The sequence below is a fragment of the Globicephala melas genome, chromosome 7 (assembly GCF_963455315.2).
Source record: "Globicephala melas chromosome 7, mGloMel1.2, whole genome shotgun sequence".
In the NCBI taxonomy this organism is placed as follows: domain Eukaryota; kingdom Metazoa; phylum Chordata; class Mammalia; order Artiodactyla; family Delphinidae; genus Globicephala; species Globicephala melas.
In genome coordinates this window covers 76143458-76169556 of record NC_083320.1, presented here as the reverse complement: position 1 = coordinate 76169556, position 26099 = coordinate 76143458, and the positions used below count along the sequence as shown (strand labels likewise).

At 36.0% G+C, this 26099-nt stretch overlaps 1 protein-coding gene across 6 annotated transcripts in view; it reads left to right on the top strand.

Moving 5' to 3' along the window:
- GALNT13 (polypeptide N-acetylgalactosaminyltransferase 13) overlaps positions 1-26099 on the top strand; it is a 560834-nt gene that overhangs the window by 332098 nt on the left and 202637 nt on the right. For all 6 annotated transcript variants that reach the window (XM_060302436.1, XM_060302437.1, XM_060302439.1 and 3 more), the window contains 3 exons: positions 1099-1265; positions 1889-2096; positions 4483-4653. In XM_060302436.1, the coding sequence (XP_060158419.1) occupies positions 1099-1265; positions 1889-2096; positions 4483-4653 (546 nt within the window). The remainder of the gene's footprint in view (positions 1-1098; positions 1266-1888; positions 2097-4482; positions 4654-26099) is intronic.

Here is a 26099-nt window from a genome sequence, read left to right as displayed (position 1 = left end):
TTAACTTATAAGCAAAATTAAAAGTTTTTCTCAAAATATCAAGTTCTAAAAGTAATAACAATTATGATGTAAGCTCTTACTAAATAGTGTGCTCCAGTGATCAGAAGCGTCTGAATCACCTAGAAACTTTTTTTTTTTTTTTTTTTTTTTTGCGGTACGTGGGCCTCTCACTGTTGTGGCCTCTCCCGTTGCGGAGCATAGGCTCCGGACGCACAGGCTCAGCGGCCATGGATCACGGGCCCAGCCGCTCCACAGCATGTGGGATCTTCCCGGACCGGGGCACGAACCCGCGTCCCCTGCATCGGCAGGCGGACTCTCAACCACTGCGCCACCAGGGAAGCCCCTAGAAACTTTTTAAAAGCTGCATATTCTCAGGCTGCACCCCAGATCTTCGGAACCAGAATCTGCATTTTAAAAAATCCCTAGGCAATTCCTCTGCACATTAAAGTTTGAGATGTTCTGGTAGCCTATACCCTTTCATAATCTCCGATTTTAATTGTATAGTACTCATTGAGAATCTGTAAAGTGTATCCTGGCCCCTAAATCTTTACCTCAAAGTAGACATGGATTATGGCATTCTCAAACAGAATAGGAAGCGTTCGTGACTAGATTTTAGAATAGAAAAATCATTTCAGTTTTACAAGCTTCAAAACCCTGTGAACAGATGCCTTTTTATGTTCTTAAGACTTTTTGAGTTATACAATAACTCTTTTTCTAAACAAAGAAGACAATTATATCTACTAAGTGAATTCATCTGTCCCTGTTGTACCTGGTCTTCTATTGATAGACTCAGAATGCTATTTTAGCTTTCTTAGACTTGTGTAAGTCATGCCTCTTTGTTCCCTGGAGTTAATGTAAAATTAGTCAAAAATAAAATCAGTTAAAATAATATTAGTAAGTATACATATTTAATTTTCAAAGTGCCAAGTGATTACTCACAGCAAATATTAAAAGGAAAATAATTTTAGATAATCATAAAGTGTTTCTGTAGTAAGGGGCTTTCAAGTCTAAAGTTGTGTCATAATGGATATTTTTATTACAATGATCAGAATGAAAAATGAACTTCTTAGCATGTCCCTCTTCTTTCCTCTCTTCCAGATGCAAGACAAAGGTCTACCCTGATGAACTTCCAAACACAAGTGTAGTCATTGTATTTCATAATGAAGCTTGGAGCACTCTCCTTAGAACTGTTTACAGTGTTATAAATCGTTCTCCACACTATCTACTCTCTGAGGTCATCTTGGTAGATGATGCCAGTGAAAGAGGTACAAATATTTTTTTTGTATATTTTTTTAATTAGAAAGCTTAACTGTGTTCAAAAAGGTAAGTGGGCAATGATCTGTATTTTCCTTGTAATTATACTAACTCTGTAACCACCTATCAAATTTTCATTAATATACCAACTCCAGAAACAAGTAACAAATTCTTTCAGTTTATCTCATGATTCCATGATTCTTACTAACCTAAGAAATCAGCCAAAATGACTTTCATGAGTGTTTCTTTTTTTTCCAAACTCAGTTGATCTTGTGACTGAGCATTTATATGACTTTGTGGATATTGGTCTTTTTATTTTTTTTAGTGAAGGTAAAAGAAAAATAACTTATAATTAAGCAGATTGCATTTGCCATTGTGGCCCAGTTTCTAAATTAGATTCTGGTATATTAGCTTCCTAGTATATCTTTATCCTTGTCAGCCAAGTGACAGAATCATAATGAACTGTATACTAATTCACTGATGAAATCTCTACATCTTTCTTTTGTACAATGCAAAAAATGTTGATAGGAGTTTACCACCATTTCTGCATGTTGAATTTCCATCTGGGTAGTAGTATCTCTTCTCTGTCTTAAAACAGTTTCAAAACTTTATAAATTCTTATTGCACATTACAGATTTTCTCAAGTTGACATTAGATAATTATGTGAAAAATTTAGAAGTGCCGGTGAAAATTATTAGAATGGAAGAGCGCTCTGGGTTAATACGTGCCCGCCTTCGAGGAGCAGCTGCTTCAAAAGGACAGGTCATAACTTTTCTCGATGCACACTGTGAATGCACGTTAGGATGGTTGGAGCCCTTGCTGGCAAGAATAAAGGAAGACAGGTAAGAATTCATGTGTTATGTCTGTCTGGGTTTTGACTGAACCCGTTAGGACATTTTCAGCTGTCCATCAAAACCTTTCTTCCAAGTTGCTATTTTCAGAATGTTTATTTCCTAGCTTTTAAAAAAGTAGGCCCCCTACTCCTTATTTAATAAAGACCTTGGCTTATTTATGCTGAATCTGAATATTTGGTTAAGAAATAGTCAAACAATTCAAATAGTAAAGATGTGCTGAATATTCATTTTATAGGTGACGGAAATCAGTCCAATCAAAAATAGTATCATATTTTATAAAATACATTTTCAAAGCACCTTTGTCTTCCATCACCCTGTGAGGTAGGTAATAAAGGTATTCTTGTCTGTATTTAATAATAGGGAGGAACAAATGAGTTAAATAAAATGAGTGTCATTCCTAAGCGCCTAATGAAGACAGCTATGCTGATTGCTGTCTGATACAGGAACAAAGCATTGCATAACACTTTGCTTGTGTAGTCATTTCACCTACAGTCGAAAGGTCTTTTTAGAATTGAAGTTTTTAATTAAGCTTCCAAGACAGGGGCTGCTTAGTGTGAACTAGTGCAGCTATATCACATAAATGGCAGGATTTGGTACTTGCCAGGAAGATGGATAGAAGTTGTCAGTAAAATGAACCATAGCAGTTGAAGAAAGCAGTGGGAACCTTTTAGTCAACTGAGTGTAATATATGGCTAATAACATTTTTCCATTCTGTGTATTGTACAGTATGCACAGGAAGGTAAGGTTGGCAAAGTATAATGAACTTAGAACCTCTTAAATTCATTTCCTGACAGCTTTTCATACATTATGCTGCTTTTTAAAACATGTGTTTCGTATTCAACTTAGTGAGTTTTTAATACAATGTTGTTTCACTATGGTCATGAATGGATCATTTATTTTTTTCATCTAACAACATATTTAGATTGTATTTGCATATAATGAACTCTAATGCCTTGTCCTACTTATATGTTGTAAAGTTGCCATAACTAGATAATAAAGTCCTATTCAAGGTTATTAGACCTAATTTCATCTCCCTATAATTTAAATTATTAAATGTAATGAAGAAAGAGAGAAAGATATTGCTTTTATAAGGACCAAAGTTACCAAGAAGCTTTTCCAAGGCTAAATTAAATCTATTAATTTCAGAGAACTCTATGCATGGGCCAATTGTGTGGCATATAAGACCAAATAGAAAATGAGTGTTGGTGATGCTGGTGTTACAAAACCAGAATAAATAATGGACAGCATGTCCTTGCTTTCCACATCTATGGGTGATTCAATTGTATGTTTACATCTATGGGTGATTCAGTTGTATGTTCACCTTCTATCTTATATGAAAAGCAAGCTCTACTCTTAGGAATTAGCTACAAACAAGGCACAGTTGTTTGAACATTTACTGTGAAGATGACAAAAGCTTGATCCCATAATAAAACATATAAACCTGGAGTAGGAGAAGACTGGAGAAAGCACAACATGGATTAAAAGAGTACCTAATGATCTCCCATGGTGAAAAGTTCCTTACCGTAAAAAGCCACCATCAAGAGTATCAAATCTGTATAACTGAATCACTTTGCTGTACAGCAGAAATTAACACATTGTAAATCAACTATATTTCAATAAAATAAAAAAAAAACCCAAATGTCCTGGCTCTTCCTCTTACTTTAAGAAAAAATGGATCATAAAACACCAGAAACTGAAGTTGCTTATCTTTTCCCATCTTAAAATATGTAGATTGTTAGTGTAAGCTTTTTTTTTTTTTATTTTAGTGTAAACTATAAGTCTAGGACAGTTCACTCAGAAATTGTCATGACACTAATGTCATTCATAGGAAATATTTACTTGTACTCATGATCATGATTTTTATCGTTGCTTCTTGGATTTTCATTTGTTTGTTTTTCTATGAAGGTTTTCTGTGAACTATCTCTTTAAACTTACCTAGTGCCTTTGAGAGTCAAACTACCAGATCTAATTTGCCATCATTCATTCATCACTCCCCGCATGCTGTTGATTTTCAGTGGTCTATAGCTAAAATGATGCATAATATCAAAGCAGCTCTGCTAATCATGCTGTGAGTGGAGGTTTTATGAAAAATAGACCATGTTCATCCCGCTGAGTTAGTATCTAGAATGCATTTGGAAGTCAGCTTGAAGATCAATTAGTATATTTGATTAGATTATACATGATAGAATAAAAGTAGACTGAAGTAAGATGCAGTAAAAGGAAGTAATTTTACAGAGAAAAAGGATAACATGAAAATAAAGGCAAATTAAAGTCACAAAATAAATTTCAACATGTCAGCTATATTAAGTTTAAAGAAGCTAAGGTAACATTTAAATTATTATTTATATGTAAACTGATTTTAATTTTTCTGCAGGAAAACAGTTGTATGCCCCATCATTGATGTGATTAGTGATGATACCTTTGAATATATGGCCGGGTCAGACATGACTTATGGGGGTTTTAACTGGAAACTGAATTTCCGTTGGTATCCTGTTCCCCAAAGAGAAATGGATAGAAGGAAAGGAGACAGAACATTACCTGTTAGGTATGTAGAGCATATCTTCCAAAGCATAGCATGTGTATTCCTATAATAATTAAGGAATATTATCAATTTGTATGATCATTTTTTAGACTTTTGAAGACATATACTTTTTATTCATATGCATATATGTATTATCACGTTTTACATGATCATATAAGAATCAATGACAATATTAAATCTACTTTAAATTGCACAGACAAATTTAAGTACTGGAAGAAGTGCCAATTTTTTTGAAACTGTGTATTCTTATATTCAAAACATATGTATTGTGAATTTTCTATGTGACAGGTATGTGTTAACCTTGATACTTCAGGTAGATGTAATATAGTTTATAACAGAGATATAACCAAAAATGTTTTAGTAAATATTTTAAATTTACCAACCTTAAAGAGCTATCTTCCCTATAGATACAAAAGAAAGCTCCATTTGGAAAATTTTAATATATGAACAATTATGAAGGATTTATTGTTTGTTCCAAATTATTTAAAAAGCTACTTAAGTTGAAATATTTACGTTTAAAATATGTTTGCCCTTAATACAAAATAAGAACTATCATATAAATCTTTAGTTGTCTAGATAAGCATTATCTGATTTATTAATATAAAATTATCACCTTCTTATTTTAAGATACTATTGTGTGCCTCTTGCCTGCAACCAAAAATTGATTTCCTGAACAATACTTGGGGAGGGAGTTCACTAGTTTAGCTCTTTAAAGATGAATCTGGTAAATCATCATTTGGTTGGAACAATAAAGAAGTACCCTAACATTCTAAAACAATATATATAACGCATTATCTAGACAAGAATGTCTCCTAGCCTACTGAGAGAATGACTTATCTATTGACAAGACTAATTATATAATGAATTAATTAAAACTAGCTCAAAAAATTGGCTAATGGAAGTGAACAGCTCTCAATACTTGTTATTGGACAATTAAATATTGGCACTGTTAACCCTCTTAAGGATATATTAACTACATCAAAAAGAAAATAACATGTAGTTCCAAACAGTTACGTAAGGATGTGAAATTATTATGTCAATATTTGGAGTGTAATTTAGCAGTCCTTAACTCTTGCTGTCATCTTCACATTCATCTTGTCTTATTGATCCTTGCCTCTAACAACTTGAGGAAATACAATGGCTCATATTACCATTGTTTGTTAAAAATCCTATTTTCTTAGATCATGGTTTCATTTAGTGTTAGATAATTTTTCAGCTTCAGATCCCAAGTGAAAATTATCGAAATACATGACCAATACACTCAAATATAGACAATGTGTTATTTGAAAAAGAGGTTTAAAGATTGCATGTGCATCCTTACTTTTTTAACACATTGGCAAAAGACATACTTTTTTAAACTTTATCTTCTCACAGAATCAAAAGGTAAATAATTAAGAGCTAGCCAACATTCATAGTAAGAAATTGCTCATCTTATTCATAAAAGTAAAGATCTACATAGAAATCTACCATTATTTCTCATCTTTCATTAACTAAAGCAAAAGAGGAAACATCCAAATTGCTATATTTTCATCACAATTTATGTGATTTTATTGTAATAACATGGAGAGATGATGAAATCTGAGTATATTTTATTTGTTTGCCTTAGTAACTGCACAGTATTTCACTGTGAAGGAGCAGTATTTCAATGCTAAGAGAGCTGGAGCAAGAGAAAGAGAAAGCTCAGTCTTTGCTGAAGTTTCTAGATTCTTATGGCAAAAGGTTAATTAATTCACTGGCTGTGTTGTAATAGCCTGCAGGTAATTTTCATCAGCATAGCTGTAATGTGAACTTTCTTTGTACTTGTAATCTATTACTCGAGGATGTGATCATTTTTCTCACATTCATACAAACAGATAAATCATTCTAGGTGTTAAAGACAATTTTTTTCCTACTTGATTAACAGAATTCTGAATAGCTAAAGTGATTAAAATTAGGTTGAAATTTTGGTTTTCTTTATAATGCTTTATTTAAAATGTCAGTTATGACAGAACTTTCTAGTGACTGTAATTGGCTAGTTAGTCATCATTTAGAAATACAATCATGCATTTGCATACATAGAGGAACAACTTGAACTTGTAACCTAACCTTAGTTATACCTCATTTAAAGTAAAGTTTATAATCGTTATACTTATTATTCTATTCTCAACCTCTGGGCTTTTTTTTTTTTTTTTTTTTTTTTTCCGGTACGCGGGCCTCTCCCTTTTTGTGGCCTCTCCCGTTGCGGAGCACAGGCTCCGGACGCGCAGGCTCAAGGGCCACGGTTCATGGGCCCAGCCGCTCCGCGGCATGTGGGATCCTCCCAGACCGGGGCACGAACCCGTGTCCCCCGCATCGGCAGGCGGACTCTCAACCACTGCGCCACCAGGGAAGCCCAACCTCTGGGCTTTGATATTTTCTTTTTGATAATAAGTGGAGTTTGCGACATGCTTGGCAATTGTGAAGTTATGAGTATGGAATAATAGCATAGCATACATAGTCCAGCTTTTGTTCTTCTTTCTATTTAGTTTTCTTTAATCAGTAAACTGTCCTTGATATTTTAGTAGTCAAATTATGTGACTTTTCAGGAATATCTCAATTATATGTGCAACAATACAGTAATCAAATCGTTAAACCAGGGGTCATAAACCAAGAGGCTGTGTGTCAAATATGCTCTGTTGATGTGTTTTCTTTCGCCTACATAATGTTTTGCACTTATTAAAATTACCAACATTTTAAAAATGAGATATTTTAACTGGTAGCATAAGTTATCTGGTAGTGCAGATAATCTCCCAAATCATTTAATTAGTTTGCGGGTGTAGTATGCATTTTTTCTATATAATAAATATAACTGTTCAGTTGATTTGGTTCAGGCTATTGAAATGAGCAATAGTTTAGTTTTGCATGTTTTTCCACATGAAAAAACACATACGCAAACACTGTTGAGCACTGTGTTAGGTTCTACACATGCAAAGCTGAATAGAGCTATCTCTGCACTAAAGTTGCTCACTATCTGGCACCAGCTGTAAGTCTGCTGGATAAGGGGAAGAGGCCAGGACAACTGGTTAGCAAGTGGATGTACAGGAGCTAAATTGTGTCAACGGATAGAGTGGTGTGTGCTTCTGGAAAAGACCCTGGCTCTTTAATCTTATTGATGGCATTAGTCTCCTAATTATGCTCTGTAAGTAACCCTAAATAAATAGTTATAAAAGTATTAGTCTCTACTTTAATTTCTCACTGATTGAAATAGATTACTTAATTAAAAGCCTATGAGTTATTTATCAAGTCTATTTATCTTTCTTTACCCTTTGTGTCTTACCTTATGGACTTTTTTCACATTTAGTCACTATTAATATTCTCAGTATGACTCCCCTCTTTCTTACATTGAGTACCATGTTCAGTATTTTTCTAAAGTAAAACAAAAGAGTTTTAGATTTTCTTCTAATCCATGCTAGCATAATAAATTAAACACAGATGTATTGATAATTATGAGTTTTTACTTCTGACACATTTGACTTTGGTATCCATTTTTATTAACATTTGTCTGATCTCATACATTTATTTTTCCCTCAATTGGAATTAGGAATTTATAAAGAAGATCAAATAAATTAAACAATGGTATTAATAACAACTTGGATTACAATCATTGCGAAAAACTCATAGAATATTCACATATATTATTTCCTGTATCCTTCTAGTGTGATATCATAGAAGAAGGATTAAAGCTGGCTTTGGAGGATCTGGGTTTTATTTCAAGCTCCTCCTATTGGGAATTTACCCAATTCTTCTCAACTATAAAGTGGAAAATTATTCTCCCTGCCTTGCTTAACTGGTGAAGTGCTATAAAATATTAAATGAAATTTGAAACTATTTGAAAATAGTTATTTTAAATTTATTTCTGGTAATATAAGTAACAGATATATGCATTGAAAAATAAATGTGATGAGTATCTGTAAGTTTAAAGAAGCAGAACACCAATGAACCAGTTCTTTTAGTATATTGTTATATTTACTTCCAGAGCATTTCTTTCCAGATACATTTCCACACAATCTAAAAATTGATGTATCATTAGTATTTTTCTATACCATTAACATTTTATCACAAATAAAAATTTTAATGGTGGTTAATATCTAAATTTTTTACTAAGCCCTGTCTCTATTTTTAATAGTCTAAAGTCAACTAAGAGTTTTATACTTTATGTTTTTGCCATGTATGTCTGTGATCCACAGTTTTTGCAATAATGTAGTCTCTTTAGAATTATGCAATCAAGCAATATGAAATTTGATTTAGTATTCTTGTATAACTTTTGCCAATTTGATTTTCTCCCCCCAAATCATTACTGACTCCAATTTATAGTTCTTCTAGGAAGTATAATAAATGAAAAACACCTAGTTTATTCTGTAAAATCTTATACAAATATGATAATATTTCTAATTCTATAATAGCAACTAGTAATATATTTCTTAATTTTTATCTATCAGGTTTTCTTTATTGTATTTTCCTCAGTCCAATGAAAATACACTTTTAAATTGGAGGAAAGAAAGCAGAAACAGATAAAGCCTGTGAGACACTTCTTTACAATAGGAGATACTAAAGCAACAGCACAGGGTAAGGTCAAGGCTGTGCATAGAACAGACTTTGAAAGGACTTCAGAATGTTCAACAGTCCAACATTCAACCCTACTTGTGTTAAAATCTAATATATGTTGACTTTGAGAAAAAGAAAAATTCTACCTCAAGTGGAATCTTTAAATCTGTATTCCTTGGAGAAAATAGTACATTTACAGTATATTACTTCCTAATGGTTTAGAAGATAATTTACAAGATGTTCCTAGCAGTCTATTGAGATGAGAAGAAAACAGGAGTGGTATAGAAAGATTACAGGGTGATGAACTAAATATCACATTTATATACTGAATAATTGTATCACATTAACAAAAACATTTAAAAACATCTGGCCCCATCGTTATTTTGACCCCTCTGATGCATTAAATGAAAGCAAAAGGAAAGATTAAAATTTGCACCATTTACTATACATTCTCTTTGGAAGCTTAGAGTTTTATCAGGTGGTGAGGATTATGAAAAAGGATTAAGGAAAAAGGAAAAAATAACTATTCCTTTTTTGGTAATATAGGTCTTTAAGCACAGGTTAAGGTATTTGATTCCAGTATTTCTTGGTAAATGGATTCTTTGGCAGAAAAACGAGCCACTTGCCCATACTAAGCAGAACTTAAAAATAGCTTTGATTAGGCTTGGAAGAGGGACTGGAAAAACTTGCTGCTGCAGGCAGCCTGGCTTTAGGAAGACCAGCTTTAACTACATGTTGAAAATTTTATCCCATAAAACAAAAACCTAGGTCTGAGGGGGCTAATGGCAGACTCTGGGAGGGCTCAGGCCAAGGAGTACTTCCCAGAACTTCTGCTGCCAGTGTCCTTGTCCCCGTGGTATGCCACAGCCAACCCCCGCCTCTGCAGGAGACCCTCCAACACTAGCAGCCGTGTGGCTGACAGGGTTTTGGTGCTCCGGCTGGGTGTCAGGCCTGTGCCTCTGAGGAGGGAGAACCAAGTTCAGAACATTGGTCCACCAGACACCCCCTGGCTCCATGTAATATCAAATGGCTAAAGTTCTCTGAGAGATCTCCATCTCAACGTAAGACCCAGCTCCACTCAACAACCAGTAAGCTACAGTGCTGGACACCTTATGCCAAACAACTAGCAAGACAGGAACATAACCCCACCCATTAACAGAGAGGCTGCCTAAAATCATAATAAGGTCACAAACACCCCAAAACATACCACCGGACGCGGTCTGCCCACCAGAAAGACAAGATTCAGCCCCACCAACCAGAACACAGGTACCAGTCCCCTCCAACAGGAAGCCTACACAACCCACTGAACCAACATTAGCCACTGGGGGCAGACACCGAAAACAACGGGAACTATAAACCTGCCTGCAAAAAGGAGACCCCAAAAACAGTGAGATAAGCAAAATGATAAGACAGAGAAACACACAGCACATGAAGCAAGGTAAAAACCCACCAGACCAAACATGAACAGGAAATAGGCAATCTACCTGAAAAAGAATTCAGAGTAATGACAGTAAAGATGATAAAAAAAAATCTGGGAAACACAATGGAGAAAATACAAGAACCGTTTAACAAGGACCTAGAAGAACTAAAGAGCAAACAAACAATGATGAACAACACAAAAAATGAAATTAAAAATTCTCTAGAAGGAATCAGTAGCAGAATAACTGAGGCAGAACGGATAAGTGACCTGGAAGATAAAATAGTGGAAATAACTACTGCAGAGCAGAATAAAGAAAAAAGAATGAAAAGAATTGAGGACAGTTTCAGAGACCTTTGGGACAACATTAAATACACCAACATTCGAATTATAGGGCTTCCAGAAGAAGAAGAGAAAAAGAAAGGGATTGAGAAAAAATTTGAAGAGATAATAGTTGAAAACTTCCCTAATATGGGAAGGAAATAGTGAATCAAGTATAGGAAGAGCAGAGAATCCAATACAGGATAAATCCAAGGAGAAACGTGCCCAGACACATATTAATCAAACTATCAAAAATTAAATACAAAGAAAATACATTAAAAGCAGCAAGGAAACTCAAAAAAAAAAAAAAAAGCAGCAAGGAAAAAACAACAAATAACATCCAAGGGAATCCCCATAAGGTTAACAGCTGATCTTTCAGAAGAAACTGTGCAAGCCAGAAGGAGTGGCAGGACATATTTAAAGTGATGAAAGGGAAAAACCTACAATCAAAATTACTCTGCCCAGCAACGATCTCATTCAGATTCAACAGAGAAATCAAAACCTTTATAGACAAGCAAAAGCTAAGAGAATTCAGCACCACCAAACCAACTTTACAACAAATGCTAAAGGAACTTCTCTAGGCAGGAAACACAAGAGAAGGAAAAGACCTACAATAAGAAACCCAAAACAATTTAGAAAATGGTAATAGGAACATACATATTGATAACTACCTTAAATGTAAATGTTCCAACCAAAAGACATAGACTGGCTGAATTGATACAAAAACAAGACCAGTATATATGCTGTCTAAAACAGACCCATTTCAGACCTAGAGACACATACAGACGGAACGTGAGGGGATGGAAAAAGATATTCCATGCAAATGGAAATCAAAAGAAACCTGGAGTAGCAGTTCTAATAGACAATTCTCAAAGTCAAAATAGTGTTTAAAATAAAGACTATCACAAGAGACAAAGAAGGACACTACATAATGATCAAGGGATCAATCCAAGAAGAAGATATAACAATTGTAAATATTTATTCACCCAATAAAGGAGCACCTCAATACATAAGGCGAATGCTAACAGCCATAAAAGGGGAAATCAACAGTAACACAATCATAGTAGGGGACTTTAACACCCCACGTTCACCAATGGACAGACCATCCTAAATGAAAACAAATAAGGAAACACAGGCTTTAAATGATACATTAAACAAAGTGGACTTAATTGATATTTAAAGGACATTCCATCGCAACACAACAGAATACACTTTCTTCTCAAGTGCTCATACACCATTTTCCAGGGTAGATCATATCTTGGGTCACAAATAAAACCTTGCTAAATTTAAAAAAATTGAAATAGTATCAAGTATCTTTTCCAAAAACAACGTTATGAGACTCGATATCAATTATGGGAAAAAATCTGTAACAAATAACAACACATGGAGGCTAAACAATACACTACTAAATAACCAACAGATTGCTGAAGAAATCAGAGGAAACTAAAAATACCTAAAAACAGATGAAAATGAAAACATGATGACCCAATACCCATGGGATGCAGCAACAGCAGTTCTAAGAAGTAAGATTATAGCAATACAGTCCTACCTCAAGAAATAAGAAACATCTCAAATAAACAATCTAACCTTACACCTAAAGCAATTAGAGAAAGGAGAACAAAAAAACCTGAAAATTAGCAGAGAAAAGATATCATAAAGATCAGATCAAAAATAAATGAAAAATGAGGAAAACAATAGTAAAGATCAATAAAACTAAAGGCTGGTTCTTTGAGAAGATAAACAAAATCAATAAACCATTAGCCAAACTCATCAAGAAAAAAGGGGAGAAAACTCAAATCAGTAGAATTAGAAATGGAAAAGGAGAAGTAACAACTGACACTGAAGAAATACAAAGGAGCATGAGAGATTACTACAAACAACTCTATGCCAATAAAATGGACAACCTGGAAGAAATGGGCAAATTCTTAGAAAAGCATAACCTTCCGAGACTGAGCCAGGAAGAAATAGAAAATACAAACAAACCACTCACAAGCACTGAAATTGACACTGTGACTAAAAATCTTCCAACAAACAAAAGCCCAGGACCAGATGGCTTCACAGGCAAATTCTATCAAACATTTAGAGAAGAGCTAACACCTATCCTTCTCAAACTCTTCCAAAATATAGCAGAGGGAGGATCACTCCCAAACTCATTCTACGAGGCCACCATCACCCTGATACCAAAACCAGACAAAGATGTCACAAAAAGAGAAAACTACAGGCCAATATCACTGATGGACATAAATGCAAAATTCCTCAACAAAATACTAGTAAAGAGAATCCAACAGCACATTAAAAGCATAATACACCATGATCAAGTGGGGTTTATCCCAGAAATGCAAGGATTCTTCAATATACGCAAATCAATCAATGTGATACACCTTATTAACAAATTGAAGGATAAAAACCATATGATCGTCTCAGTAGATGCAGAAAAAGCTTTTGACAAAATTCAGTGCCCATTTATGATAAAAAACCCGCCAGAAAGTAGGCATAGAGGGAACTTAGCTCAACATAATAAAGGCCATATATGACAAACACATGGCCAACATCATTCTCAGTGATGAAAAACTGAAACCATTTCCTCTAAGGTAGGAACAAGACAATGTTGTGCACTCTCACCGCTGTTATTCAACATAGTTTTGGAAGTTTTAGCCACAGCAATCAGAGAAGAAAAAGAAATAAAAGGAATCCAAATCAGAAAAGTAGAAGTAAAGTTGTCATTGTTGGCCGATGATATGATACTATACATATAGAATCCTAAAGACACTAGCAGAAAACTACTAAAGCTAATCAATGAATTTGGTAAAGTAGCAGAATGCAAAATTAATGCACAGAAATCTCTTGCATTCCTAGACACTAATGATGGAAAATCTGAAAGAGAAATTAGGGAAACACTCCCATGTATCATTGCAGCAAAAAAGAATAAAATACCTAGGAATAAACCTACCTAAGGTTACAAAAGACCTGTATGCAGAAAATTATAAGACACTGATGAAAGTAAATAAAGATGATACAAACAGATGGTGAGATATACCATGTTCCTAGATTGGAAGAATCAACATTGTGAAAATGACACTACTACCCAAAGCAATCTACTGATTCAATGCAATCCCTATCAAACTACCAATGGCACTTTTCACAAAACTAGAACAAAAAATTTCACAATTTGTTTGGAAACACAAAAACCTCAAATAGCCAAAGCAATCTTGAGAAAGAAAAACAGAGCTGGAGGAATCAGGCTCCCAGACTTCAGACTGTACTACTAAGCTACAGTAATCAAGACAGTATGGTACTGGCACAAAAACAGAAATATAGATCAATGGAACAGGGTAGAAAGTCCAGAGATAAACCCACATGCATATGGTCACCTTATTTTTGATAAAGGATACAAGAATATACAGTAGAGAAAAGACAGCCTCCTCAATAAGTGGTGCTGGGAAAACTGGACAGCTACATGTAAAAAAATGAAATTAGAACACTCCCTAACACCATACAGAAAAATAAACTTAAAATGGATTAAAGACCCAAATTTAAGGCCAGACACTATAAAACTCTTAGAGGAAAACATAGGCAAAATGTTCTATGACATAAATCACAGCAAGATCCTTTTTGACCCATCTTCTAGAGAAATGGAAATAAAAACAAAAAACAAATGGGACCTAAGCAAACAAGAGCTTTTGCACAGCAAAGGAAACCATAATCAAGATGAAAAGACAACCATCTGAATGGGAGAAAATATTTCCGAATGAAGAAACTGAAAAAGGATTAATCTCCAAAATTTACAAGCAACTTATGCAGCTGAATATCAAAAAAACGACCCAGTCTAAAAATGGGCAGAAGATCTAAATAGACATTTCTCCAGAGAAGACATACAGATTGCCAACAAATACATGAAAGGATGCTCAACATCACTAATCATTAGAGAAATGCAGATCAGAACTGCAGTGAGGTATCACCTCACACCGGTCAGAATAACCATCATCAAAAAATCTACAAAGAATAAATGCTGGAGAGGGTGTGGAGAAAAGGGAACCCTCTTGCTGTGTGGGTGGGAATGTAAATTGATACAGCCACTATGGAGAACAGTATGGAGCTTCCTTAAAAAACTAAAACTAGAACTACCATACGACCCAGCAATCCCACTCCTGGGTATATACCCTGAGAAAACCATAATTCAAAAAGAGTAATGTACCACAATGTTCATTGCAGCTCTATTTACAGTAGCCAGGACATGGACACGACCTAAACGTCCGTCAACAGAGAAATGGATAAAGAAGATGTGGCACATATATACAATGGAATATTACTCAGCCATAAAAAGAAACAAAGTTGAGTTATTTGTAATGAGATGGATGGACCTAGAGTCTGTCATACCGAGTGAAGTAAGTCAGAAAGAGAAAAACAAATATCTAATGCTAACACATATATATGGAATCTAAAATTTAAAAAAATGGTTCTAATGAACCTAAGGGCAGGACAGGAATAGAGATGCAGATGTAGAGAATGGACTTGAGGACACAGGGAGGGGGAAAGGTAAGCTGGAATGAAGTGAGAGAGTAGCAGTGACATATATACACTAATAAATGTAAAATAAATAGCTAGTGGGAAGCAGGTGCATAGCACAGGGAGATCACCTCGGTGCTTTGTGACCACCTAAAGGGGTGGGATAGGGAGCATGGGAGGGGAGATGCAAGAGGGAGGAGATATGGGGAAATATGTGTATGTATAGCTGATTCACTTTGTTATAAAGCAGAAACTAACACACCATTGAAAAGCAATTATACTCCAATAAAAATGTTAGAAAATAAAATTTTAAAAAAGTAGCTTTGATTAAAAAAAAAAGCAAATCAAAAAATGGACAGAAGACCTTAATAGACATTTCTTCAAAGAAGACATACAGGTGGCCAACAAACACATGAAAAAATGCTCAACATCACTAATTATTAGAGAAATGAAAATCAAAACTACAATGAGGTATCACCCTACACCAGTTAGAAAGGGCCTCATCAGAAAATCTCCAAACAACAAATGCTGGAGAGGATGTGGAGAAAAGGGAACCCACTTGCACTGTTGGTGGGAATGTACATTGATACAGCCACTATGGAGAACAGTATGGAGGTTCCTTAAAAAAGTAAAAATAGAGCTACCATATGACCCAGTAATCCCACTACTGGGCATATACCCAGAGAAAACCATAATTCAAAATGACACATTCACCCCAGTGTTCATTGGAGCACTATTTACAGTAGCCAGGACATGGACACGACCTAAGTGTCCATCAGCAGAGGAATGGATAAAGATGATGTGGTACCCACATACCATGGAGTGTTACTCAGCCATAAAAAGGAATGAAATTGTTTTTTCTGTACAGAAGTGGATGGACCTAGAGAATATCATACAGAGTGAAGTAAGTTGGAAAGAGAAAAACAAATATCATATATTAACGCATACATGTGGAATCTAGAAAAATGCTACAGATGAACCGGTTTGCAAGGCAGAATTAGAGAAGCAGATGTAGAGAACAAATGTATGGATACCAAGGTGGGAAATGGGGTGGGGCCTGGGTGATGGTGGTGGGATAAATTGGGAGATTGGGGTTGACATATATACACTTATATGTATAAAATACATAACTAATAAGAACCTGCTCTATAAAATAAAATAAAATTCAAAAAAAGAAAAGTAAGTTAAACCTTGTCAAAACCTAAAAAAATAAAATAAACAAAATATAGAAAAAATAAAAATAGCTTTGAAACTGTGTTCCATAAACTCTACAGGATTTGAGCAAGCTTCCCTTTCTCAGAGCCTAAGTCAGCATAAACTTTTAAAGTAACAGTTTCTTCTCTACCAAAATCTGCATCTCCTTACTCAGCATATGTTCAAATGAGTGTTGTGGTGTGCAGTATTCCACTAAACTTCCCATTTTTTTCTCTGAAAAAAACTTTAATTACATTCAACATGCAATTATTCGTTACTCTAGTAAAAGGGTGGCTATGCCCTTGATTCCTTTCTTCTGTTTTCTGTATTGAGTATACTTGACAGAATATGGAAGGACAGAGAGATACTCACAGCGTCTAATTTTCCTTTGGGTTCTAAACCTTCACAGAGGTTAACAAAATGAAGTCATTGTATTTTATGATTTGAAAAAATCAAAATTATGGAAACATTTCAACTATTTGCCTCACATTTGTGTAAATAATAAAATATTTATGCTTATCCTTTTTCTTTATCATGGTTTATAATATGTGAGAAATGTTATTAATACAGAGCTAAACATTAACAGTCTAGATATTGTGTAATTTGACTGTTTCAAATAACAGCCTAAAGCTGAGCTATGGTCTCACAAATCTTCTTTACACTTTTTCTCCAGCGATCTTGGTTATTTGCCAAGTAAGATTAAATAGAATCCTGATATATCAAAGGATTAGTGAGAAGAAATGATGTTTCAATAACTTTAAAAGAAATTGCTTTGAAGAGCAGTACTAACATTCACAGGAAAACGTGGTACATAAATTTGGAGCTTGAAATCAGAAAAAGTGTATTTTGAATTAGCTACCTCAAATCTTTTGTTGTGTGAGTTATAAGGATAAATTGAGAGATGATGGATTGGCAGATGATTAGATAGATAGATAGATAAATAGATAGATAATTTATATGTAGAAAGAAATTGTTTTCCTAACTGGACCACTAACTACCTGGGGGTGTCCTTGAACAAGTCATATAAATACATTGCAATTAAATTTGGTTGACCAAATCTGTAGGGCTTTTAAAGCTCTAAAATATTACAGTTCTATTGAAAATTGATTAGACTCTGAAAACAATAAGGTAAAGCTGATTATAATCTGTTTTTATTATTACTATTCATAATATTACTTACTGATATTTTTATTCATGGCTCCATTAGCTTTTATTTTTATTATGTTTTTATTTATTTATTTTTTTAACATCTTTATTGGAGTATAATTGCTTTACAATGGTGTGTTAGTTTTTGCTTTATAACAAAGTGAATCAGTTATACATATACATATGTTCCCATATCTCTTCCCTCTTGCGTCTCCCTGCCTCCCACCCTCCCTATCCCACCCCTCTAGGTGGTCACAAAGCACCGAGCTGATCTCCCTGTGCTATGCGGCTGCTTCCCACTAGCTATCTATTTTACGTTTGGTAGTGTATATATGTCCACGCCACTCTCTCACTTTGTCCCAGCTTACCCTTCCCCCTCCCCATATCCTCAAGTCCATTCTCTAGTAGGTCTGTGTCTTTATTCCCGTCTTACCGTACTAGGTTCTTCATGACATTTTTTTCCCTTAGATTCCATATATATGTCTTAGCATATGGTATTTGTGTTTCTTGATTATAATCTTGATAAACAGATGTTTTCCTCTTCTTCATTAAAATTAGTATTTAAATGTGCAGTACTTGCTTTGAGATGATACTATTCTAAGAGTATTACATTAAAACGTATTTCCCGGGCTTCCCTGGTAGCGCAGTGGTTGAGAGTCCGCCTGCCGATGCAGGGGACACAGGTTCGTGCCCCGGTCCGGTGAAGGTCCCACATGCCGCGGAGCGGCTGGGCCTGTGAGCCATGGCCGCTGAGCCTGCGCGTCTGGAGCCTGTGCTCCGCAACGGGAGAGGCCACAACAGCGAGAGGCCCGCATACCAAAAAAAAAAAAAAAAAAGTATTTCCGCATTTTATAGATGATCAAATTAAAGCATAGAGTTTAAGTGACTTGCTGAAGGTCACACTGTGGGACTCAGTTTTGAACCCAGTCAATCTAGATACAAAGTCTATACTCCTAAAAACTAATTGGCTGCCTCTTAGAGTCTCTTTATTGTCTACCTGCTTTTCACACACATGGTGGTTATCCCAGTGTGAAGTATGGGCTATATTGTCTTATTGGAGAAAATACAGGCCTTGCATTTTAGCATTACTGAATAATCAAATGTATTCTATCACAATTTCTTTGGACTTATCAAGTTCTGCTGAAAAGCTTCAGTATTTTTCCATGTCGAATACTTACTTTTTGAGTTCTTTACTAGTCTGCATTGTCATAAAGCTTTATATCTGTAATTCTAATATACTATCAAACTCAATCCCCAGAACTCTAAGTAGAGGATAAGGTCTTTAAACACCCTAGAATTAGTGAAGGCATCTTTATTATCAATTTAGCAGATGTAAGCAAAGAATTTTTTGCAATTTCAGAAGTAAAATTGCAGGTAATTTTGACTTTCAAATATGGAAGTCAAATACTCAGTACTCACAATACTCAATAAGAAGTGACAATTGCTTTGAGAGAAACAGAGTGCTATAGTACAAGGTAGAAGGGAAAGAGTACAACCAAACTGGAGGGAAGAGGCTTGTACTAAGACCAGCCTGTATGGAATATATCAACTTTGCATTGACTTAAGAATGGAGCAGGTATGAACATATAAGGGGATTTTACAAAGGAAAATTCAAGTGGGAAATTGATGTGAACAAATGCACCAAGGTGGGAAAGTGTGAAGCATTTACTGGTATAACTAAACACTTTAAGTACAGATAAATAGTTAAAGGGAATGGAGGAGCTCATTGGGTAGGTCCAGATCCCTGCTGCCAGGATAAAAAGCTGGAATTTATTTTTTTTATTTTATTTTATTTTTTATAAATTTACTTATTTATTTTTGGCTGTGTTGGGTCTTCGTTTCTGTGCGTGGGCTCTCTCTAGTTGCGGCGAGCAGGGGCCACTCTTCATCACGGTGCGCAGGCCTTTCACTGTCGCGGCCTCTCTTGTTGCGGAGCACAGGCTCCAGATGTGCAGGCTCAGTAGTTGTGGCTCACGGGCCTAGTTGCTCCACGGCATGTGGGATCCTCCCAGACCAGGGCTCGAACCTGTGTCCCCTGCATTAGCAGGCAGATTCTCAACCACTGCGCCACCAGGGAAGCCCTAAAAAGCTGGCATTTATTAAAATAGGTTTTGAAACATCTGGTCAACAGTTTTAGAGGAATTCTGATATAGAGAAGTTAATCTAGCTGTGATTTGTAGGATAAATTTTAGAAGTAGCAGACTCTAGAAGCATGAGAGTTCCATTAACAAATGGTTAGAAATAAAAGGACTAAAATTGGAAAGTGACCCTGATAACAGAGATAAGTGTCAAAAATACTTATGAAAAAAAAAGGAAGTATTTGGGAAATGACCGAATGAGGCAAAAAAGAAAAAGGTGCTGGAAGGTGGTTTGATGAAATAAGGTCTGATGAATAAAGTCTTAGGACACTAGAAAAAAATAGAGGACTTTGAAAGAGAAACAGATGTGGTAGCACACTCTCAGTTCTATGTTACATACACTGAGCAGAGTCAGAAGGAGTTTTTTAAGTAAACATCTAGTGAGTACTTAGAAAAGCACAACCAATGCAGAGGAGGGAAGAGAGAAAAGACAACAGAGATCAGGAGTCATCCTCATAGAGGTGATGGTTAAAGGCATATGACCGATGATCTGACACAGGTAAAGAGAAAGAGAAAAGTGCCACTGAGAGACCCTTGAGAAGACTACATTTTGGGGAAAATAAGATAATTATTAAGCACATATGTCTGCAAAACAATACTGTAGTGGTATATTATACTCATGTCACAGATGTGAAACTAAAAGCTTGACTGAGATCTGATAGCCAGCAAGGGAAAGGAAGAGGAAGGGGAATCAATAAGCATCATAAAATAAATATTTAAACTGATAGAAGGAAAAACCTCTCTAGAACAATGCAATGGGAGTCAGAAGTGAAAAGAATTTAAGCAAGGAGGTTGGTAAATTGTGTTAAATGCTTTCAAAGGAAGAAGGCAGGGAAAGGCTGTTGAAGTTCATCATCAATGGGCCCTTTCAGAAAGAGGTTATTATAGAGATGGGAGCAAGATCCAGATTCTAGTGAGAAGGTCAAGAGGAGTTGAGGGAGTACGTTAGAAAGTATCCTTTCAATAAGGTCACCAGTGAAGGGAATAGAAAATATATGTCCCTGGTTTGAATGAGTAGTAGGATGGAGTGAAGATGTATTATGGTTTAGGGTAGAACTTAGATGAGCAGTTTTGTAAGCTCAAGGGGACAATCTAGAAATCAAACACATAAAACACAAATGTAATAGTCAATGGACAGGTAGCTGAAAGAGTACAGGCATAGCTCAGAGACTGTGGGTTTGGTTCCAGACCACTGCAATAAAGCAAATATCACAATAAAGCAAGTCACACAAATTTTTGGTTTCCTGGTGCATTTAAAAGTTATGTTTACATTATGCTGTAGTCTTTTAAGTGTGCAAAAGCATTGTATCTAAAAAATATACATACCTTAGGTAAAAAATACTTGCTAAAAAATGCTAACCATTATCTGAGCGTACAGTAAGTCATAATCTTTTGGTGGTGAAGGGTCTTGCCTCAGTGTTGATGCCTAATGACTGTGGGATTTTCATAAAATAAGCGACAGTAAAGATTACCCCATCAATTGACTCTTCCTTTCACAAATTATTTCTCTGTAGCATGCAATGTTGTTAGATAGTATTTTATCCATAGGACTTCTTTCAGAATTGGAGTCAGTCCTCTCAAATCCTGCCACTGCTATATCAACTAAATTTATGTAATATTCTAAATCCTTTGTTGTCATTTCCCAGTTTTCACAGACTCTTCACCAGGAGTAGATTCCAACTCAATAAACTGTTTCCTTTGCTCATTCATAAGAAGCAACTCCACATCTGTTAAAGGTTTGTTATGAGATTGCAGCAATTCAGTCACATCTTCAGGCTCTATCTCTAATTCTAGTTCTCTTGCTATTTCCACCACATCTGCAGTTACATCCTACAGTGAAGTCTTGAACCCCCCAAAGTCATCCTTGAAGGTTGGAATCAACTTCTTCCAAATTCCTATTAATGTTGATATTATGACCTCTTCCCATGAATCATGAATGTTCTTAATCGCATCTAGAAGGGTGAATCCTTTCCAGAGAGTTTTCAATTAACTTTGCCCAGATCCATCAGAGGAATCACTATCTATGGCAGCTATAGCCTAATGAAATGGGTTTCTTAAAGAATAAGAACTGAAAGTCAAAATTACTCCTTGATCCATGGGCTGCAGAATGGATGTTGTGTTAGCAGGCATGAAAACATCATTAATCTTGTTGTACATCTCCATTAGAGCACTAAGGTGACCAGGTTCACCTTAGTAAGTCTCAACAGTGGGCTTAAAACATTCAGTAAACCATGTTGTAAAGAGATTTGCTATCATCCAGGCTCTGTTGTTCTGTTTATAGTGCACAGGTGGAGTAGATGTAGCACATCTGGCCCTGGGATTTTCAGGATGGTAAATTAGCATTGGCTTCAACTTAAAGTCACCAATTTCCTTAACCCCTAACAAGAGAGTCAGCCTATCCTTTGAAGCTTTGAAAGTCAGGCATTGACTTCTCCTCTCTAACTATGAAAGTCTTAAGATGGCATTTTCTTCCAATATAAGGCTGTCTCATCTACATTGAAAATCTGTGTTTTAGTGTAGGCAACTTCAATAATAGCTAGATTTCTGGATAATTTGCAGCTTGTACATCAGCACTTGCTGCTTCACCTTGCAGGTTTATGTTATAGAGACAACTTCTTTTCTTAAACCTGATAAACCAACCTCTTCTAGCTTTAGAAGCATTCTTCTGCAGCTTTCTCACCTCTCTCAGCCTTCATAGAATTAAAGAGAGTTAGGGCCTTGCACTAGATTAGGCTTGGGTTTAAGAGAATTTTGTAGCTGGTTTAATCTTCTTTTTTTTTTTTTTCTTTGCGGTACGCGGGCCTCTCACTGCTGTGGCCTCTCCAGTTGCAGAGCACAGGCTCCGGACACGCAGGCTCCAGACGCGCAGGCTCAGCGGCCATGGCTCACGGGCCCAGCCGCTCCACGGCACGTGGGATCTTCCTGGACCGGGGCACGAACCCGCGTCCCCTGCATCAGCAGGCGGACTCTCAACCACTGCGCCACCAGGGAAGCCCTGGTTTGATCTTCTATCCAGACCACTCAAACTTTCTCCATATCAGCAATAAGGCTGTTTTGCTTTCTTACCATTCATGTGTTCACTGGAGTAGCACTTTTAATTTCCTTCAAGAACTTGCCATTTGCATTCATAACTTGGCTGTTTGGCACAAGAGGCCTAACTTTAGGCCTATTTCGATTTTCAACACGCCTTCCTCACTAAGCTTAATCATTTCTAGCTTTTGATTTAAAGTGAGAGATGTAGGACATTTTCTTTCACTTGAACACTTAGAGATCATCGCAGGATTATTAATTGGTCTCAGGGAATAGGGAGGCCCAAGGAAAAGAAGAGAGACAGGGGAACAGCCAGATGGTGTAGCAGTGAGGACACACACAACATTTATTGATTAGGTTCACTGTTTTATACGGGCGTGGTTCGTGGTGCACCTAACTACAGTAGTTAACAACGAAGATCACTGATCACAGATCAGCACAACAAATATAATAATAATTTAAAAGTTTGAAATAGTGTGGAATTACCAAAATGACACAGAGACATGAAGTAAGCAAATGCTTTGGGAAAAATGATGCCGATAGACTTACTCAACTCAGAGTTGCCACAAACCTTCAATTTGTAAAATACACAATATCTGCAAATCTCAGTAAATCAAGGGGTAATAAAAACAAAAAAAGTATGCTTATAGTCAGAAAAGAGCTGGCTGAGGGCAAAAGGGTGAATGCTATCCCACAGTGAGAGGAAAGGAGACATTCTTTTCTCTGAGACAAGAGGAAGGAAGAGGCCCTGAGAAACATACACATATTAACGTAGAGATTGACGGAGCTCAGAGTTCATGATTGAGAGAGTTTAGATTTTATGCATTGCCTCAATCTTCAACTTCTTGAGAATAGTCCAAAACCTTTGGAAAATATTCAGTTAAAAATGAGACAGGTGAACAAATAGAGGTAAAAGGATTGTTAGGTCTTTCTGGACTAGCAGAGGGTCAACAACATGGACTTGTAGCAGGACCAGATGACCTCAGCTTATTACTTTTTTAGTGATTCTCTAGGTCTTAGGAGCAGAGGTAGATGAGAAGGGTAAGTTTGCCCAGGAACCAATATTTATAAGAAGAGAATGGGGTCAGTCAGGCAAGGACAGAGAACCTAGGGTTCTCAGTTAGGTGTTCACTGACATGGCAGGGTCTTGGAGAGGGGATGGGAGGAGGGAGGCAAACGATTTCTGCAGGGAGTTATTCTGTGAGAATACGGAGTAGCTAGGAATGATAACCATCAATGAAGGATAAAAAGTGACTTCCATAGGATTGAAATAGGAGGGGTTAAAAAATTAAAAGGTGTGTTCAGAGAGGCAGAGTTCAACCTCTTGGATCTGAAGTGTTTTTAAATGATTTTTAAATCCAAAATGACAACATGTGTGTGGGGAGCCAAAATTAATTGAAGGACACTTAAGATTTTGATTGAATGATTAACATCAGCAACAACAAGAAAGATGTATTACCCAGCCTTATTAACTATTTATACTGTACCAAGCACTGTGCCAAGTGCTTTAGTTCTATTAACTCAATTCATCTTCACCTACTTACTGTGTGGTAGGTAATATTTGCAGCCATTGGGCTGATGATATTTTCCCCAATAAAATTGATGGAATTGGTTGGTCCGACATTGCAGAGACACAACCTTAAAAAGACAATTTTAGCTAACTCAACTATAATCAAGGTTTTTAATTTTCTAGGTACCCTGAACACTTAAGGTCTGCACAGGAATATGTAAATAGTTCATGGGGGGACATTACAAAGCAGTTAACTTAGAACAGAACATGCTATACAACACTGTCTGTGTCTGTAGGTATTATTTAAGGCACCATCCCCGGACTGTTTGAGAGAGCTAACTGACATTGCAAATACACACAAAAAAATTCTCCCTAGGAACATCCATCTTCAGAAAATACAGGAATTTTTTGAGCAATTGTTTTTTAAGCTTTTGTTACTTTTCATCTAAAAGTAAAACTTATTTGAGTCATTTTTATGGTTAAGTATATAATTTATTGTAGCCATTTATAATATATTTCTCACATATTTGTAGGAATTATCACCAACTGTAAGACGAAAGTCAATACATGTATTTAAGTTAAATGCATTAGTTCCCTATTAGTAAATAGATAAGTGAACAGGCACTCTGATCGTTAAAAATGCATCCTTAACATTCTTAAGCACCTGGTTACATTATGATAGGGCAATTGCAGCAATTTCTGTTCCTCATTTCATTAGACTGTTCAGCACTGTAATACCTTATACAGTTATTTCCATGGAGTTCCAAAACCCCAATCAGGTGAGGGTCATGGCTACTCCATAATTACCATCTGCTTAGCTTTGTTAGTGTTTCTCTTTATTACTCGGTAGGTCAATGATACTGTTCTTGATAGGAACCCAGCAAGACCAAAAGTAATAAAACAGCTCAGACCAAGTGAGACTCTGCTACTCCAACTGATGGACAGTTAATTACCTGAGTATAAAACAGTGAGAGCACTGGGGGAAATAGAGAACTCTGTGATATGGTAGATATCCAAGTACAATATTATTTGGTAGTTTTTCAATGAACTACACTGTTCAGTTAGAGGACATGGTCATATCCGGTGGCAGAAGAGGATATAATTTTGAGAAAAATAGAACATTTGGTTTTCTAACAATCTCAAACTACCCTTGAATAACTCAGGGGTTAATCTGAGTATAATTTATAGTCAGCCCTTGGTATCCAAGGTTTCTCCACATCCGAGGATTCAACCAACCATGGGTTCTGTAGTATTGTAGTAGTTACTGTTGAAAAATATCTGCATATAGTTGGACCTGAGCAGTTCAAATCCATGTTGTTCAAGGGTCAACTGTACCTGGATGAGCATTCCAAATCTAAGTTACTAGATCAGTTTCTCATCTTTAGCAGCATAGTAGACTCATCTGGGAACTTTATACAATATCAAAGATCTGGCCGTACTCCTGGTCAATTAAATCTAAATCTGCAGAGAGTGGCACCCAAGCATGGAAATGTATTTTTTAAAGGTGCTTCAGGTGCTGCTAATGTGCTACAAAGGTTGAAAACCTCTATTCAAAAATAATCATTGCTAGTATAGATTCATTTGTGAACAACTAGAACTTTCTTTTTCAGTTTCAATTCACACT